General features: G+C 40.7%; 1 protein-coding gene across 1 annotated transcript; it reads right to left on the bottom strand.

Annotated features, from left to right (window-relative positions):
* Positions 1 to 43: 43 nt before the first annotated feature.
* On the bottom strand, positions 44 to 18622 carry HBP1 (HMG-box transcription factor 1). The gene is made up of 11 exons (XM_082498811.1): positions 18591 to 18622; positions 14142 to 14334; positions 12799 to 13033; positions 11758 to 11890; positions 10849 to 10960; positions 10619 to 10731; positions 10131 to 10287; positions 9438 to 9582; positions 6743 to 7072; positions 2776 to 2917; positions 44 to 1152 (listed from the first exon to the last, which is right to left on the bottom strand). Exons 1-11 carry the CDS (start codon positions 18603 to 18605, stop codon positions 1135 to 1137), a joined length of 1593 nt encoding a protein of 530 aa, XP_082354937.1. The 5' UTR covers positions 18606 to 18622; the 3' UTR covers positions 44 to 1134.
* Between the last annotated feature and the right edge of the window lie 802 nt (positions 18623 to 19424).

Below are 19424 nucleotides of genomic sequence, written 5' to 3'. Positions count from 1 at the left end.
TCTTAGTGATTAGTCGTCTTCCTTTTATACAATACACAACACCAAATTTTAATGAATTTATTTGAAATAATATACAAGAATATAGTGTGCAAAAATCTTAGGGGCAACATCATGTATACATGTGTCATAAACTGAAATTTACAGTTGTGATTCTTAAAAAACAAACACACAGCTGTTTAGTACATGAAAAGCCATGATTGTAAAAGTTCACAGCAGAAGCAATTGTAATCCTAATGCAGCTGCTCTAATTTTAGACAGTTGGAGGAAAAAAAAGTAAAGTGCAAGTGTTGCACGTATAGTTAAGTGCAAAGTTTGCCCCCACCATAAAGATGTCTTATGGCAAAATAAAATAATATAGAATATGTGGCAAAGACAAAACAGAGTTAAAACTATGATGGTGACAACATTGACAGCACCATTTTTCTTGAGATAATGCTATTTATTCGTTTCATCCTGGCCTGGGCCATTGTTTCCACTGGAAATAACAGCTCTCACTATTGCCAGCTGGTGCCAAAACATCTCACTTCTGGATACGAATTTTATACGTGGCAACCCAAGAAGCAGCTCCGGTGCTACATTACACTACGCTCTCCATTTACCACACGTTCCCGTAACTTGTTGGTGCCTGGGCAGGCTGGGAAGCTAGAGGCTGATAATACATTTTGCCATTTCGGAAAATCCCAGGCCCCAGAATCGTAATTAATAATATGGTTGTGCAATACATAATTATCAGCAATAAGAATCAATGTATATAAACAGCTGTTACATATTTTAAAATTCCCCTTTTTGTACATTTTCTTTTAAAAATAAACATTTATACACTTCTCCTTCGCCTCTTTCTAAAGTACTGTAGCACCACAGGATATCCATTTTCAAGCCTATATTACCTGATACATATACGAAGTTTGGAAGAAAAATAAGGCAATTTGGTTTAAAATGTTGATAGTTTTAGCTTACTTAATGTTCTATTGTAAAAAGCAAATCTGCACTCAGACTAAATCATTTCCGACTTGATGGTGCCAATATTTTATGGTCATACAAAGTCACAACAAATAGTAAGACCTTGATCTTGCGTCTTCTTGCCATCAAGCAACAGCCATTTTCTAAATACAGAGTTAACAGGAAAATTCTGGCTTAATGCTGTTGTGAGCCCTGAGAAAAGAGAAGAGAGAACCAGGTTAGCGGTTACCGAGCAGAAGGGAAGTAGACATTAACTTAGATGTAGCAAACACTTGTTTTGAAAGCCACAAGTACATGTAACCATTCGCCAGTTATTCAGAAGAAAACAAATGGCAGAAACTGGTGCTTTCATCCCCATCAAAAGACCACCAATACCTCTTTGTCCCAGCCTGGAGTCCACCATCATTACTTGATAAGGTAACCAAGCTGCAAACAAAATTCTTAAGTTCACTGAAGTAAAACAATTAAAAAAAAGGTATTGCCTCCTGTAACACTGAGCTAACAGGTTCTACAGACACTGTTATCTTGGCCTGAAGACCCTCGACAACAAGGAAAACCCTACTGGAAGGCAGGGTAAGAAACCCATCCTTCTTGCTAAGGCCAACCCCTCAACATTGCTCTCTGTTGTACACCAACACCCCCACTGCGTTCCTTGCAGCTCACAGGTGCAGGCATGAACTTGATCTCGCTGTCCAATGCCCACAACTGCAATAGTGTAAAAACAGAATAAATAAATACTATTATCTTAACTAAACCCCCAAGGCAATCTAACAGAAGCTATCACTGTTGATTAAAATAGAATACAGTGAACAGAAAACCATCTTGTTCCTAGCAGCTGGGATTTGGCAAAGCCTTCTGCAACAAGGGACTGAAAGCTCAGCACCAAGTATCTACAGCAATAAGAAGTAACTTGGTGGTGGAGTATTTCTTATTCAGTCTTAAGGCAATACGTGCATATGCTCTTGAGAGAGTCAGCTTCATTTACACATGAAAAGAAAGGGGGTAATTTGAGGATGAAATCTTAAACCCGTGAAGTCCACACCATACTTGATGCTCCTACCCAGGCATAAAATGGCTGATGAAAGGACCTGGCATTCTGCGCACCCCAGTGGATCTTTCCTTCCAACCTACTCTTCTATTTGAACACGCAGGTGGCAGAATCTCCTTTTTTTGATGTTCTCTTGATATTATGTATTAGCTTGAAAGCCCTGATCTTACTTAATACATGCATCGCCTACTAATACATTGCTGCAGATTCTTAAATTGATGGCCTTCTACAAAGTGGAAAACATTTTATTTCCCTACAAAGGAAGTGTTTGTAGTGTTTTTATTTTTACAATTAAAACATAATGATAAATGAAGGGGATTCACAGAAAAAAAATAAGATGGAAAACCATAAAGAGAAAACTTTTCCTGAAGAAAAAGGAGCCTATGACTGAATCACAACAGAGGAGGATTTTCTGAAAGTTTAAGTGTTTTTGAAGGGAATGGACAGATGTAATTTAAGTACAACCTTAAAAACTCACATTACTTAAAACAAAAGGTGACGTGCCCTTCCTCTGCATTTCACAAGCACGCTCACTTCAGTCCAACAGAATTCACAAACTCTCATAAAATACTCAGAGAGACCCTCTCCTGATCTGTCTCCTGCCCACTATCCAAAAGCAGCTGGTTACACAACACGGGGGAGTAAAACGAAGGTTTGGGCTACAAAGAGAGAAGCAGACAACAGAGTTTATCCTGAACAAAACCCACTGTAGCTACTGTATGAACACATTTAACTGCACGATGAAAAAGACCACTTCACAAACATACAGAATTTGTTCGTTTTCGTTTCCAACAGTCAGGATTTAAACGTTTCTGTTCTTCCGCCAAGGCCTTGGCTTCTAGGGTGTACATCCGTCTTTCTTCATTTTTCATTTTCTTCCACCTGTCACCGAGTATCACACTTATGGCTCTGCAAGATAAATGTTTACAATATGGTCAGGACAGAGTGTTTTTTTCTTTTTTATCTCAGCACTTTAAAGAAGACAGAAGTTAAATGTGGAAATAATACACGCAGACAAAATCAACTGTATCTTTAAAAAAATTTTTTTAAACAATCGTGTTTCCGATTATCTTCTCATACTTCTTTAAACAGTTGAACAGCTGAGACTTCTGTGTTAGCTGCGCATGGGTGAATGCACATTCTATCATTTCAAAGGGTGTACATTTGAATACACAGCAACTTACATAAACTAGCAAAATAGGGATGTTAAAAAACCACCACCAAATGGTAACTTACATTTCTTTTGCTCTACTTTCCTACTAGAAAAATCATACAACAGACTTGCTGAAAATATGTTCTCTAATAATGAGGGCAACGATTTGAATATGACCTCAAACAAATACTTGATTAACTGCAAACCCCCATGTCTATTTAATAGATGTGTGTAGCTTTCTTGACCTTTAGTCCATACTGGGGAGAACACGAGTGGGCGGAACATACTGGTAAGTTCCTGCTCCTATGCAAAAGGAACTGTTTGTTCTAACACACCTATCATTATTTCCAGCAGCTGAATTAATTGCTTTTCCTACTTCTTATAAACTTCATGTCTTTTTGGACAATATTTCCACATATTATCATGCCATATTGCTTAACTGCACTCTCAAATGTTAGATCAATATTCCATTAAAGCTGTAACTGAATGAAAATCTCTAAAAAGCTGAATGAAAATCTGTAAATAACAGCTCTTTTATCAATGACAATTCCTAAACTATGCAGGAGGTATGCTTTGGCTTCAGATTACAGCCATGAAAGGTCTATGACCAGCTTTAAGAAAAGGGTGTATATAACTAAGTTTTATCATATTAAAAAGTTCCTTGCTGGCAGCAAAGCTATTTGTAGACTTTCTAACAGAATCCAGGAGAGCAGAGTGTCATCAGCCATTTCCATAGCATTTCACATACAGCAATTCTGAAGGCTTTTCTGCACCATATGAACAAGAAAATGGATTTTAATGCTGCAAGACACTGGAGTACCATTCAGGTTTCCCTAAGCTGCAGAGCACTGAGAGAGCACACCAGGAACACCAGCAGGGCTGCAGTTAAGCCTGTGGTGTCACATGCTCTGGTGACTCCTTAGAGTAAACTCCTCAAGTTGCAACCAGATCCTATCAACATCCAATCCATTTGCACAGCATGTCTCTTTAGCAATGGAATTTCTGGTTTTCTATCCAAATTAAGAACCAGCATCTTCGGTCTGTCATCAGAAGTAAACACACACCAGTTTAATTAGCAATTTTTCATGTTTTGGCAGTATCCAGAGGCAAATCAACAGTACCAGAAACCTCCCTGATTTTGGTCACCAGTTTGTACTGGGTTGCTCATACCCCCAAGAAAAAACACAGTGACCCAGAGACTGCAAGTTTGCTGGAAAAGCCACTGCGTTTCCAAATAAAAATGCTCTATGAAATCTTTCTATTTCAGATGCAAAAATGTGTGGGTATTTTATACCCCCAGAGAAAAAACTGCACTGAGGTGCTGAAAGTGAGTACAGATCTGTATGTTCCAAAAAGCTTGAAAAATCTAATGCAGAGACAAAAGCTCCGTTTCTCCAAAGAAATACTTTTCTAAGCGAACCACTGAGACTAAAAAAAGATGTGTACAAAGGAATTTCCTGATGTAACAGACACCTAATTCTCCTGACCAGAAACAAGTAAGAAAAAACTGACCATACTGCAACACTGCCTCAGGTGCCCTTCACCTCATCAGAACTTCGCAGTGCCTTTGTCCCCTTAAAAGGCTGGTAAGACACCTGACAACATTTTAGCAATAGACAAATGTGCAGGATGCAATCCCTTATGCTGCAGTTAATTCAAAAGAAATTGTCAAACAGTAGTCGAGAATGCCTCAAGTTCACAGAGTAATTATGTTCATCAGGAACAAATGCTGTTAATTGTTTAGGTGATTTTCTTCGTTTTTAGAACGTACTACTCAAATTATTCAAGTATTTCTGAAGGCACAATCAAGTCCAACTACGGTTACAGTGGGAACACCTAGAAAAGAAACAAGTGCTATCCAACACCACTTTCTCAACTAAGGTCTTACTGTCCACAGTATTTTTAAGTATCATGTGAATGTTGACTTGCTTTTTGAATGTTTACAGCTCGCTACCTTGTTGACAAGGCTTGAGATACTTTGTCTCAGAACAGACCATTTAACTTACAATACCTCAAGTTCTGTCCTTCCTTATGCGCATAAGAAAAATGAAATAACTGTAGCAAACATAAGAACCCCAGTGTACAGAAATGAGCACTACATAAGATCTACTGGGTAAACTGAAAATAACACACATTTAAAAAAACACGAGTTGTTCTGAACAGCTAAATTAATAAATGCCTCAGCAACATTTAAGCAACAGTAGCTGAATGCCTGTAACATCAATTATCGCTAACTCATAATTTCTTCTGTACTATATTTTATGGATGCCAAGATACTGCATCCAAATGCACTGCCTTCCAACGGGGACAGTGAGCAAGCACTGCACTCTGAAGCTTACTTGTAACTTTGTCATCACTTTCCTTCAAGGTAAACCTGCTCACTGAAATACTCAACTTATTTTCACATCCATCCAGCTACAATTCCAGTTCACTGCATCCATTTGAAATGGCATTTTAATTTAAATATATAACCAGCATGTAGCTGACATCCTGTTCGATTTCTCATTGATAGCTGCAATGAATTTGAAGGCAGCAGATCTGCTTCACTGAAATTACCATAAACACTGCAGAACATCACTGCCAAGACACACACAACTGGCTAGAACTTAAGGACAGGTTATTTGTATGGTAGGGTTTTATTTCTCAACACCAGTTACAGCCTCCTTACTAGAACATTATGAAATAGCCAAAGCCTTCCCAAAGCCCTGTTGCCTTTCGTTTTTACCAGACTTTAGTACTTGGTTTTTTATGTGACAATGCAATTTTTACAGTAACTGTTTTCAAAATGTTATAGGCATAAAAAAATCTGATTATAAGATCAGTCCATGTTCATGCTGTTTAGTTTACATTTACATATGCACAACTAGCACAAAACATAAAGATTATTTAAAATATGTGTAATGGACATATTTTTTTAAAAAAATGTTTAGACATGAACGTGCATATAGATTAAAAAAAAAGAACAAACCAGCAAAGAACCAAACACACAGTCATACAACTCTTCCTGAAAGTTTCAGCAGATCGTTCAATGCCTTTAGGACAAGCAAAATTTGGCAATGTACTGTTTGTATTAAAATCTTTCAGATATCCTCACAGTCAGTACTCCATTATGCAATATGAGATACAGAGTGATAATAAATTATAACTTCACTGAATGATTTGCAATATTATGTCAAGATTTAATTAGAAGAATCAGAAATTGCTTTTTTCCACTACAACACACAAGCAGACATCCTAGTACTTTTTTCTCATGAACATTTCTCATGAGTGTAAACAAAGACTGTTGCATATTTGTGACTCTGCAGGTGCACATATATACATATGTCAGTTGCTTCACCCAAATGCTTTCTCAGAAGGTAAGTTTGCCAAAAATGGCTTGTGTTAAATTTACTGAGAACTGTAAATATTTAAAGTCTGCCCATAAATTAGGCTTTGTGTCAGCATCTTTCAGAACTTGTTCTTAAAACGATATGAACACATTTTATTTCAAACGCAAAATTTAGTCCACTTAAACTTAAAAGTGGACACAGATATGCTGCTAGTTCACCAATAATAACAAACCTACAGTTTTATACCATTACCTGTTGTCTTTCCCTGGATACATCTGAGTATATTCAACTCTGTATTTTTTGGCAAAAAGCATGAAGGCATTCATTGGTCTTTTGCACTTGTTTGGAGAAGTGGCACTCACAGTACTTGCAGTCCCTGAGCTGTGGCTTTTGCCAGCTTTACTGTACAAAGAACTGGAGGAAAGATGTGATGATGCAGTAGACACACAGTTTTTACTACTGCATTCTGATCTCTCAGCATCTTGATTATTTGATCCTCCACAAGACAGAGAAGCGCGACGTTGGCGAGCCATGCTGCTTAGCACATAAACTGCAGAGGAATCCATTGGTGTAAAATCGTAACTACAAGAAAAAGACATACCATAAAACAATCAAGTAATTTTCACATAAAATCTCTAAACAGCTGTCTACTATTCGTCTAGTATTCTGCTATCTTTTGTGAGACATAATGAAACTGTGTGATGCAGATGTCAACGAAAAAAAAGTTTGGCAGATGAATAAATAGCTTTTTTGAATGCGATAGCGGACTGCAACTTTGCAAGACCTGCTGTGTACTATCAACTGCCCAGCTGTACATCAATTAATTATACACTGTCTTCAAATTTCATCCTCTTTTGAAATCAGCTTCGTTCTTTCTTTCTGCTTCTATCCTTACCATAAACCAAATGTGGTCAGTGAATGATATGTACTGAAAGGGGCAACTGATAGGGGGAGAATGAGCGTTGAGTTCATTTGCAGATATATTTAATCACAAATATGAAACCATTATATTAAAATAAATTATATAATATACACTATAAATAAATTCTCTAGGCATTTACATATTATTTTACAGACAAACCTTCCACTGAGATTAAAAAAATTGCTTAAAGCCCCACGATGTTGCAAACTGATCCAAATTTGGCAGACGTCTGCCCCCTAGTGACAAAAATGTGTGATTCCTCGGTATTTCAAGTATTTCTACATCTTAGATGAGTTGTTTCCATTAAATTTAGATCTCCAAATACTATAAACTGTTGTAATTTTTTGTTGACCAACAACTACAATTAACCTCTAACCACTACAGACGTTTAATTCCACAGACTATTTGTTACCATCTCCAAGTGCGTGCAGATCAGTCTAGGAACCACAGGCTATACTGTCTTCAGCATGTTATATGGGGAAAACACACTTGTAAAGGTGCTACTCGATCATAAATCTAAAACACGAAGTTACCAGCACAAAATAAACACAAAATGTATATAAATCTAAAGCTCCTCTCACCCACTGCTCAATCTGGCTATAGTTGCATAATTTATGGCAAAAATAAGAGCTTTGAAGGGCCTTTTCCCAAACAAAGTAGAACTACAAGCAAGGAAACACTACAAGTGGTAGTCCAGACCCCATTTGCACAGGCAGCCCCTTTCTCTGGAATAGATCCAAAAGCAAAGGTGGAGCCTGAATGGATGTCTCCAAAATCCCTTAGAAAAGTAAAAAACAACTTGCAGGCAAGTTCACAAAAGAAAGGACCTCTCTGTTCTACAAACAGTCCAGCACACTTCCGATCCCTAATCTCCTTCCCATAACACAGCAACACGATTTTGTTTTTTTAATTCTTCTGTCCCATTAACCACAGCTGCTGCTGCATGCTCCTTTCTCAGTGACTTACTCCCTTTTGCCCAGAAAGAAAGACAAGAAATGTGAAGTGTCCAGGCAGTATACAGCTCAGCTGGGGGATGAATAAGGAGCCACAAGTTCAATTTCTGCAGTGAGATCTAAATATAATGATTCTAACAGGTCTCTACATATGCAGTTCAGGCAGTTCAGAATAGGAGTTAATAAGAAAAAATCCCATACAGCAAACAAGTGAAGACAAGCAATTTGAACTCACTCGCTATCCCAGACTGAAATCATACAGGAGCTCCTAGGGCTTCAACTGCAAACAGCATTTTAAATACATTTTTTCTATTGTAAAAAGAACCAAAAAACAACTTGACTAAAACCAGATGCTAAAAAGGAGCTAACATCATAGGAGAAGATGGATTCTACTAAATCTAGAAATCTCAAAACAGTGTGGAAAAATCTTTATGAGTAATACTATTTCCTTAGAATCTTAGAATAATTTATGTTGGAAAGGACCCCTGAATGTTATCTGGTTGAACCTCTTGCTCAAAGCAAGGCAAACCTCAAAGTTAATCAAATTTTGAAGTTCTGTAAGTTTGATATATTAGAAAAGAATCATAAAAAGCAGAATTTAAAAAAACAGTAAGAATTATGACAGTACTGTATTTGAAAGCCATAGCACATGCATTAATTATGAAGAAACTACTCAGATAATTCAGACACATAGCTGCGTATGAAGCACAAGTTAATAGAGGCAGACATACTACGGTGGGAAAACTGTACTAGGTTTTTCAAACATGACCCACTTTACCTGAAGAGTTTATACATATAGTACTTATTTTTTACTGCTTTATCTAATCTGTCTTAAGCTATCATAAGCAGGGGCTGAAAAGTTTTTTCACTCCAAGATATTCCTTTGCAGTCTAGCAGAGCACGTAACTACACAGCTTTCCTTGTACTCAACCTTCATTTTTCCCCTCTCATTTATCTTATATTACCAGAAGTATTCTCTCTTTGCTCTACATAATGCTTCAAATTCTTGTAGACTTAAGGTGCCTACTCATGAAATACAAAAACCACTGAGGCCACTTTATCCAAAAATTACCTTTTAAATGTATCAAAAACACCTGAATCATCAAAGTTAATGGCATCAGGGTGTCCAGGAGGTAGACACAGATCTCCAAGATGCATTTCACAGCATGGAATGCCATGCTGTACCACAGTCAAGCTTGGATAAAAAGATGACCAACCTGAAGTGGTAAAGAGTTAAATTAGACAAACGGCCAGACAATCTCTCTAGTTCTTAACCGGAGCAATCCTATATCTGTAAATGATATCATTTTATAAAAATGTTCTTACGTAGTTTCTTTCACCCAAAAGAAAAATCAGGAACTCTTACTCAGGGAATTCTTACTGCAAATAGTTTATTGTTATCTCAAGTAAAATCTCATTCTAGCAAAAAATAATCAAAATCTGGAAACTTTTATCATCACAAGTTCCATGTTTAGCAAGCGAGAAAAGCCTCCCTTATTTGCAGCCTTCCTTTCTCCCCCCAGTTCTTCTGTTTTCCTGAGCTCCATTTATATACTTGACCAAATCTTTCCTTAAGAGATATGCAGTATTGCTGTAGCTTTACAGTTTTGTTGGTTCAAACTCTGGATTTCTTTACAAAGATAGTCAATTTATTCTACAACACTTCTCTTAGCAATTTCTTGAACAACACTGGATGCCAATAAAATCTGCAACCACTTTCTAAGAATATTTTAGTATACAACCAAGTATACTTGGTATTTCATACCTTTATTTTTAACGTAAAAAGGATGATCGAGTCTGCATTCTACTGTAAGCAAGCCATCTTCCACTGTGCCAGGATCAAAAGTCAGCTTCAGCACTGACTCACCAAAGGAAGTGCTTTCTTCATGAGAAATCAACTTCAAACCATCAGACCCATAGCCCTGTAAACATACATACAGTTCAAAACTTCCCACCCAATAAAAGCATATACCTGTGTATACTATAAGTATATATTCATCATCTTACGTCATATTAAAAAATATCAATATTCTAAGTACTCTAGCTAGAATAAAGACGATGTAACATCCAAATATAACTAAATTAATTCAGTTCAAATGCTTTATAGCAAGATATTCAAATAGTAGAGTGATCCTGCTCTAGGTAAGTTCAGTATAAACATGTTTTCGTGAGACAGTCATTAAAGGCACACGGATAACATAAGAAACTAAACATTGTGCTACAGGTATTTAATTTATTGGAACTAACAGCTACCTTGTAAGGACTCACTGGGAGATTCTCCTCTTTTCCACAGCTTTCAGATCTTGCAAAATCTTCAACATCTTGCCACTCTTTATTGCGTCCTTTATGAAAGCACAAACGAGAGCCTAATAGATTTTTTTCAAGCAAAAGAGGAAAAAAAAAGCTTAGTGTTATGTAAAAAAGTCTCCGGTACCAAAAAAAAAAAAAAAAAAAAAAAGACAAGAAAATACATGTTATTTTACCTTTTAAAAAACAATGCCAAACAGTTGAGGGCCAGGAATGGCACCATCCTAAATCATCATCATCTGAAAGTGATGACATGCAGAAAATGCCAGATTCTGATTCACTATTCACCTATTAAAAAATGCAAAACACTGTTGAGACTTTACTGTGTAAGATTTTAGGGCTGGTCTTAAACATCTTCAGATTCATTCTCTAATTTGCATCTATATCATAATTTTGCCTTAAATACTAACAGGAATGTAACATGAAAACAAAGATTCAAGGAATGCAGTAAACGTGAATGAGTATTTTAATCTCCTTTCCTTGAAATGTTCTATCCTGAATTCACTTTCATCCTCTGAGATTCATTAAGGCATCTATAGATCATCTTAGATTCAGGTATAAGCATTTTACAAGCTATCATTCCTTGGTCATCCACAGAACCACTCCAAACACACTTTATTCTATGGTCAAATTACTGGAAAGATGTAGAGCCATGCCTGTTCTACATAAATCACAGGGAAAAACTCCATGTTTCTAACAGACAAGTTTCAGACACAAATTAATACATAGGAAAGGGAGAAGCAGGACTGACGGTATTTGTGCTTAAAGGAGATGATTCTGTATTTCCCTTTTGAGATAGGAAGTAAGTTAATACAGTTTTTAAAAGCTTGCTATAGAAGGAACTACAAGAGAAGCAGAGCTTTCTTACAATGTGATCTCTTCACAAAAAAGAGTGGACTCTATGATGTAACACTACAAGCCTACCATGTTTGGTAAAAAGGAAAGTAACAAGAAATCCAGCTTAAACAGAAATGGTATTAGAACTAAACAGATGATTTTTTAAAAAACTAGTTTCTCTTTTCAAAAAGCTTAACCCATTACTCATGCAGCTTTGTTTATTTTAGAAACGTTTCAGAACTACTCACCCTTTCATGTCTGACTGGTGTTTCATCCAAATCATTCTTGGAGAAATTAGGATCATTCTTTGAGGATCCTGGTGGAGGACGTGCATAGGAATGTAAACTTTTGCTTGTAGCTATTATGTGAACAGGAGATGATCTACAATACAAAAATGTATTTTAGAATATCTCAGATTAAGACAACACAAGACTTACCTGCCATTACTCTAAAATGCTTTTATTTAACAAATATTTCTGTTTCCATGAGCTGAATACCAAATTAACTTCCCGCACACCAACATCCAAATGGGATGATTAAAGGGTGCAAGCTCAGGCAAAGGGAGTATTTAGCCTAACTCCTGCATAGCTTCTATGTACCACCCAAATGACAGTACTACCTCCACATAAGCATCTCCTTGTCACAATGCTGAAGTTTTTACAAATATCTTGAAGTGAATAGCCCATTCTTAAGAGTCCATAAAGACATCTGCTCTGTCCTAATGACTGAATCTCAACTGCATTACTGTTAACAGTACCGCATTTAATTTTCTTATTATAAACCTAAGACCAAAGCTGTACAACAGAAGGTGAAGCCCAGAAATTTCTAAGATCCTGCACTGCTTCTCACAGCCTTATTGAACTTACAGATCACAAATCTGAAACAGTATCAATAAAAAATACATTGCATTAAATCTCCCATTATCTCTTTTAAAAAATCTGAAGTCAATGCACTAGTAAGTATTAAGAATTTAACAAAACAAATTCATCTTAATTTCTGATCTGCTGCTTCATGTGAGGTAAATGCCCATAATTTCTGAGCCTTCTGTGGTTAGGCAATGTCCTTACACCATCCTACCTTGTTTGTGGCTGGCAAGCAAGCAGCTTTTGCAACAGGCTCTGAAACGAGTTCTGTGCAGATGTGCAGTAGGAGAATAAAGTTGCTATATAGAAAGATCAATAATAGGGCTCCAGTTCAAAGTCAAGAGCGTGTGAAGAGTGAAGGAAATGTTTCTGGAGACATAATATTACAAATCTTAAGAGTTCAAAACTGAAATGACATATCAGTACCTGTTATAAAAAGAGCACTGCATCAAAGGACTCTGAGGACTTGTGGCTATATTTGCTAGTTCTGTCAACCAGTTCACCCCATTCTCACAAGAATAAGCGCTTTCTGAATTGCTGTTTGAGGTATGTTGGTTCCATGAAGGCCTTGAACATTCCTGATGTGAAACATCAGCACCAAGCTGAAAAAGTGCAGGTGGGGTAGAATCCGTCTGCACAGCCTGTAGTTCAGGAAGATCATCTGCAAACAAATGCACAAATTACCATAACTATACCCATTGATAAATTCTAGGTGACACCAAATCTTCCAATAAAAATCAAAAGGGAACCATAATGAAGTAACTGATTTTATTTTCTCCTAACGCCAATCATTTCACAAACCCTATTCATAATACTGACAAAATGGCCACAGAAATAATCACATCTCTAGTCTATTATACATTCATAAAAGCAATTTAAGAAAAACAATAAATAACTAGATAAAAATGCAGTTCTGGTTTAAAAGTTTTTACTAGATTGACTAGTTTACACAGAATTGTACTGCAGAATTATGCAAAAGTAGCAACATGCTTCACTAAAATACTGAAACATTAAACAAAAGGCAACTAAATGAATCTGTTCTAGCAGGTGCAACACTAAAAATTATCAACATCAGGATCTGAACAATATAAAAAGTTTTCCATGTTTCCACTGGGGAAGTGGAATTAAATAACTCAGAAGTCACAAAAGCTGGTAGCCTGGTAGGGGTGAATTCCTATCAATAATCTACATGTTTCACACATTATACAGAATAGCAGAAGACAGCCCAGCTTGTTAACAAAAGTCTGTGTTACGTGCTCTCATGTAACTAAGTATCATTATTCTTAATCACTCTATTACTTCAATTAAATGTGTTAACATTCCATTGATTGTATCAACAGTTTCTAATGTACAAGCTATTTTTCTCCAATATGTAAGAACTGAAGTTAAATGTTCCTCTAGCCCAGAATCTCTATTTGCAGCTGATCTAAAGCAGCACGATTTCCCTTTAGGAGGAGCTCTTGAGCTTTCTGTTTGTTACTCTTGTGCTGAAAAAAACCTCCTCTGGAGATTTGGAGCAAAAATTTGTAGCTCTGAGTTCAAGAACACATTTAAGTCAACAGGCCAGTGTGTCAGAACTGGAAATGGGTTACAGGGCAAAGTGACTTGCAAAATAAGACCTTCAGATGTCACAATTCACTGTTTTATTCGCTGCCCTACTTAAGTTAAAAATCAGTAACCTCATTCAGTCAGTTTCCAGTAATTTCACTACAGGAAAACTACAACAAACTTCAGAATTTGGCTCCTTCTGAAAAAGTCACATTATTTACCAAGTTCCATGTGTTCATCACAGGATGCATATCCAGGAGAAGAGGGCAGGTTTTCATTACACTTCAGCAACTCCAGTGACTCATTCATCCCTGAAGTTCTCTTGTCCACTACCAGGAGGAGTTTCTGAACTGCGTTAGGCATTTGATTTGTCTTCACTTCCCACACCATGTTAGGATGCTCCAAAGTATCTGACTTTAAAGAGACATGGGTTAAAAATTTGTATACACATAAACTATTTTAGGGTGCATCTGACAGGCTACTTCATTACCAGAACCCTAATCTGTTGAGAATCACAGCTTAATTTAGCTTGAAAGGGACCTCTAGAGATGATCTGGTACAATCCCTGCACAAAGCAGAGCCAACTCTGAAGTCAGATGAAGCTGCTTGGGCCCTGGCCACTTGAGTTTTTGGTATCTTGAAGGATGGAGATTCCCTGACACTTCTCAGGAACCTGTTTCATTGACCATTCTTGCTGTAAAGAATTTGCTCCTTATACACTGTTTGAACTTCCCTTGCTGCTGCCTGTGCCCATCACCTCCAAGAGTCTGGGGTCATCTCCCCAACCACCACTCAAGCCAAGGTAAACAACATTCACTTGGGACCCTGCACCACACATCCTGTCACAGAAGGCAATCAGACGGGTCAGACACGATTTGCCTTTGGTTAATCCGTCATGGCTATTTCCAGTCACCTTCTTGCCTTATAAGAGCCAGGACATGGCTGTCAGGAGGATCTGCTCCATAATCTTCCTCAAGGCTAAGTTAGGCTGACCAGCCTGTAGTTTCCCCACATCCTCCTCCTTGACATTGTATTTTTTCCAGTTTTTGGGAGACCTCCTGCCACCAAATCCACTGCCTTTCGGAAACCAGCCTCACAATGACACTGGCCAGCTCCCCCTGACACTTCCCATCCAGTCTCACCAACTTGTGCGTGGCCGGCTCACAGAACTGGCCTGTCCCAAACTTGCTCTTCCTCTGCCATAGACAAACAAGTATCTCGCTCCATCAGACGCGTGTTACTAGGCCCAGGGACTTGAGGAACCTGGAAACTGGCCTTGCAAATAAAGACCAAAGCAAAGATGATGTCCCCAGCCTTTTGACATGAGGTCTCCTACACCATTTAGCATCAGGCCTATGTTTTCCGTAGTTGCCCCTTCACCACTGGTGTACCTGCAGAAGCCTTTTTCACTGCCCTTCACATCCCTTGCTATCTCAACTCTAGGTATAGTCTCTAACACATTTGACTACTAACATACTTAACTGTCTTGTAAACAAAAGAAGAAAAAGAAGCCTCTACTAGTAGATTTCACTACAGTTTCCCCAAATCACAGTATTGTCGCATTTATACCAAAAGAAATATTGTAAATCATCTTCAGCATTCAGAGAACTCTGTGATTATTCTACACAACCACTGCCTCTTAAAGCTGGAAAACAAGGTTATCCAGTCTTTAGTAATTTGGTTATCTACTGTTTTTTTCAGATGATGATGAATTAAAGCTACCATAACATGATTACCTTGTACTTCAATGAAGTGTCATTGAAAAAGTTATCATGAGTCCCTCACAAAAGAGCAGAAAATACAGATTAGTAAGAAAGAAAATATGAAAAGTCTACCACATGCACATCCACTAAGTAAGCTATCATGCACCACATTAGAGAAATACAAACATTAGCTAAAAACAGTCTAATATTTTCAAACAGTAAGCTTATCAAAGTTCCCTTTGTGTAATGCATAACAAAGCCATCTGATAACAATTATGAAAAAAAAACAGCTTTATTTTAATAAACAGTTAAAAGGTGTTGTGCATATACAGCCAACATTAACAATATTCCATGTTTTCACTCATTCTCTTTGTTTCATTCATTTTGCAGCTTGTCCTGTACAAAATATAGTTCAGGCATAGTCCTTTGAATTACACGCTGGTCCTACCAGAAGAGGCCTGACCTAAGCAGTACATTTTTTTTACTGGAAAATTTCTAACCTTCTCATCTCCTAATCCTCAAATACATGCAAAACTTTATCTAAGTTGCATTACAAACACAAAAAGACGTTTGATTCTACTCAAATGGCACTATTACAAAAGCCACAACAGTGTAATTCTGATTTTAAGGAAGTAGAGAGGGAATGTAAGAGAAATGAGAATGTACAAACAAATAAACTATTAATGGCATGTGTATTTCACCTTGAAGAAGCATCTTTAATGCAAATTATTCCTCTATCACCCATGAGGGACAGTAAAATTACAGAAAACCACACGAACAGAAAGCTCAGTCATTTCTGAACGTAAATATCAGACCTCAGTAGTACAGGTCAGGACCTTGATAATTATTTCCTAGTAATCAACTCTGAGAAGCCACTCTTGTTTTTCTGGCTTGTCTGCATCCTTCCTTTCCCTGCTTCTGCCTTGTTTTTCTCTCTATTTTCTCTCTCTTCCTTTCCCATTTTCCTGCCAAAATGAACAAGCTAACTTAATTTAGGAATGTTACCTTCTCCTTCCTTCCTGCCGGCTGCCAAGATTTCCAAGTACCTGTTCTGGTACCCTAACACACTGAAGGTCAGAGATAAGGTACAGATACAACACACTAGTCTGACAAGAAAGATACTTGTTTAAGAAATGAATTGTTCTTCCAAGTCACAAGAATTTCTCTAAACCAAAGCCACTCATGTACAAAAGCAAAGAAAAAAATCTTTTAACAAACCAATTAAAAAGAAACACAAAAAAAATTGTCCAACTTTACTTTTCCATTTTCCTATTCTACTCGATTAAAGACTGCTTTGGACATCATGTGCTTCTCTTGTCCTCAGCCTTTCAATGTTTTGGAACATTAAGGGAATGGTCATTCATTGGCTTGTAAAGATTTTTTTTTTTTAATTCAACTTCATGTTCAAAACTTGTTATGACAGCTGTTTTCTAGACATATGCTCCACAGGACTGTAATTACTGCCATTTTCTTTAGAAGCTAAATGAATTTATTTATTAATTTATGCTTTAAAATAAGTCAATTTATCACGCTAAAACAAGTGACAAGATTAACAAAGAGTTTATTAATGAGAACACGTCTGCTTTTAAAGGACAAAAATAAATTCGGGAGAAAAGTAAATAAAAACTGTGGCTGAGAAGGGGTTCAGCAGGAACTGGGCAGCACCCACCCAAACCACGCCGTGCAGGAACACCTGGGTGGAAGTGCTTCCCGTGGTTTTCCGTCTGGTATTTGCCTTCCTTGCCCCAAACTACCGCCGAAGTCTCAGGCAAGGTCTACGCCTGCAGCAATTCACTGGATGGAGTTTAACACGGAGAACAGCTTCTCCAAGCAAAACACGAACGTACTGGCAAGACAGGATTACACCGGGGACTTTTACTGGCACGGCTGCTCTGACGGTGGATCCCCGCAGCGCATCCCCCGGTGCCAGAGAAGGGCCGCGGAGGCAGAGCCCGGTGCATGATTCACCGTGTTTGTGCAAAGGCGGCCTCTCAGTACCGCACAGGCCGAACCCACTCCGTCGGAGGTCTTCCCCCTCCCCCCGCCATTTAAACGCCCGTCGCATAACAAACATTACAGCTCTGATTGCATCAGGGAGATATTTACAGCAGAACTAAAGGAGCGTGAGCACGCATCACTACGTGACCCGCCACGGGGACAGCCGCCCGCCGGGGAGCCCCGTCCCCCGCCGGACCCTCTTCCATTACCTGCCCCCCCCACCGCCGCGGGGCAGCCGCCGGGCCGAGGCCGCGCCCGGGAGCGCGCTTCCCCTACCCCCCCCACCCCCGTCATGTGATCCCCGCCTGGACGCTGCCCTTGTTTATAAACTTCTGCCGGCAGGGCGCATGCGCGCAAGGCCCCATTCATTCACAACTGCGTAACAGCCCGGCCCGGCCGGGGGGAGGCAGCGGGGGCGCCCCCCTCCTCCGGCCCCGCGCACCCCCGGGCCCCGCCGCCTTCCACACTCCGGCCGAGCCGCCAGCCCTGCCGGCGCGGGGCTCGCCCGGCGCCAAGTTCCCCCTCCTCCTTCCTCAAAGAGCCGCTGCGCCCCGCGGCGGCGGGGCAGAGCGCCCTCGCTCTGACAGACCGGGGCAAGCGGGCGGCTCCCCGGGGAAAAAGGGGAGGGGGGGAATGGGACACCCGCTCGGTTTCGCTCACTTTCACGGTCTAGCGCCGCAAATAAAGGGCCCTAAGGGGGGTGGGGGGCGGCGCCCCCGCACTCCCCGCGGGTCTCAGCCCAGCAGTGCGGGAAGGTGGCGGCTCCTCCGAGCCGCTAAGGGAAGGCGCCTGGTAAACAATGTCCAGGATCCCCCCCCCCCCACCGCCACCAAAAGCCACGGCCCAACGGCCTCCTCGGCTCGGCCCGCGGCCGCTGCCACTCCCCTCCGGCCCGGCGGACCCCGTCCCCCCCGCGCCGCGACCTCGCAGCCCCCGAAAAGCGGCAGCTCCAAACTTTGTAGCACTTACCAAACCCGTCGCCATTACCAAATCCCCCCTCGGCTTCCCCCCCCCGCCTCCTCCTCACAGCGCAGTCCCGCCCAAGCCTGGCGGTGCTCGGTCGCCGAGTGGCCGAAGACGACGTTGCTCAAGCCGTAACCGCTTCCTATTGGCTGTCTGGCCTGCCCATCAGGAATCGGCCCGGAGGGCGGACATGTTTTGACTCTCCTGCGCAGCGGATTGCGTCGCGCTACGCGTCAATCACCCCCAGACAGCGCCCCGATTGGCCAACGCCTCCGCTGCCTAGCCGAGGGGCACTCTGGGAGCTGTAGTCTTCGCCGCCACCGCCGCCCGCCGACTGGGACGCGATAAGACGACAGCCCCCAGCATGCCCCGCGCGGCGCTCGGCTGATAGTAAACAAGAGTCAGAGGGACACGTGTACCGCGCCGGTGGCCGCCCCGGCCAGATCGGGAACCAGCCGTGCCCCCCCGCCCCGCGGCAGATCCGAGCGCGGAGAGGCGTCGCGTGACCCCGTGCTGCTGCGCGGGAGGCCGCGGTGGCAGCGAAGAGGCCGCGCCGCTCGCCCAGCTCCGCCGGGCCAGGCCGGGCGGGGCGCGGGGCCCGAGATGGCGGCGGGGCGGTGACTCGCGGAGAGGGTTCCCGGGCCCCCGCTTAGTGCCGGGCTGTAGCGATCCCCAGGGATGCCCCGTACCTCTCGTGATTTACCGCCGTTCGATAGCGCTCCGAGCCCCTGCTGGAAAGCGGGCCCCGCTGGCCCGTCACCGAGCGGCCCCCGCGGCGGGCGGAGGTGGGGGAGGCTGCTGAAGGTCGGAGAATGAGTCAGCGGCAGCGCTGGGCCCGCT

This window comes from Vanellus vanellus (assembly GCF_965231255.1).
Source record: "Vanellus vanellus genome assembly, chromosome: 1".
Lineage (NCBI taxonomy): Eukaryota > Metazoa > Chordata > Aves > Charadriiformes > Charadriidae > Vanellus > Vanellus vanellus.
The sequence above is the reverse complement of the archived record's forward strand: the minus strand, read 5'-3'. Positions and strand labels throughout refer to the sequence as shown.

What these genes read in the sequence shown, in the direction of transcription:
- HBP1 (XM_082498811.1), bottom strand. An exon ending in CAGTGCTCTTTTTATAACAG is followed by an intron (nt 11,891 to 12,798) that starts GTACTGATATGT and finishes TTTGTATTGTAG; the next exon opens with ATCATCTCCTGTTCACATAA. An exon ending in GTTTTTGATACATTTAAAAG is followed by an intron (nt 7,073 to 9,437) that starts GTAATTTTTGGA and finishes TTTTTCTTGTAG; the next exon opens with TTACGATTTTACACCAATGG.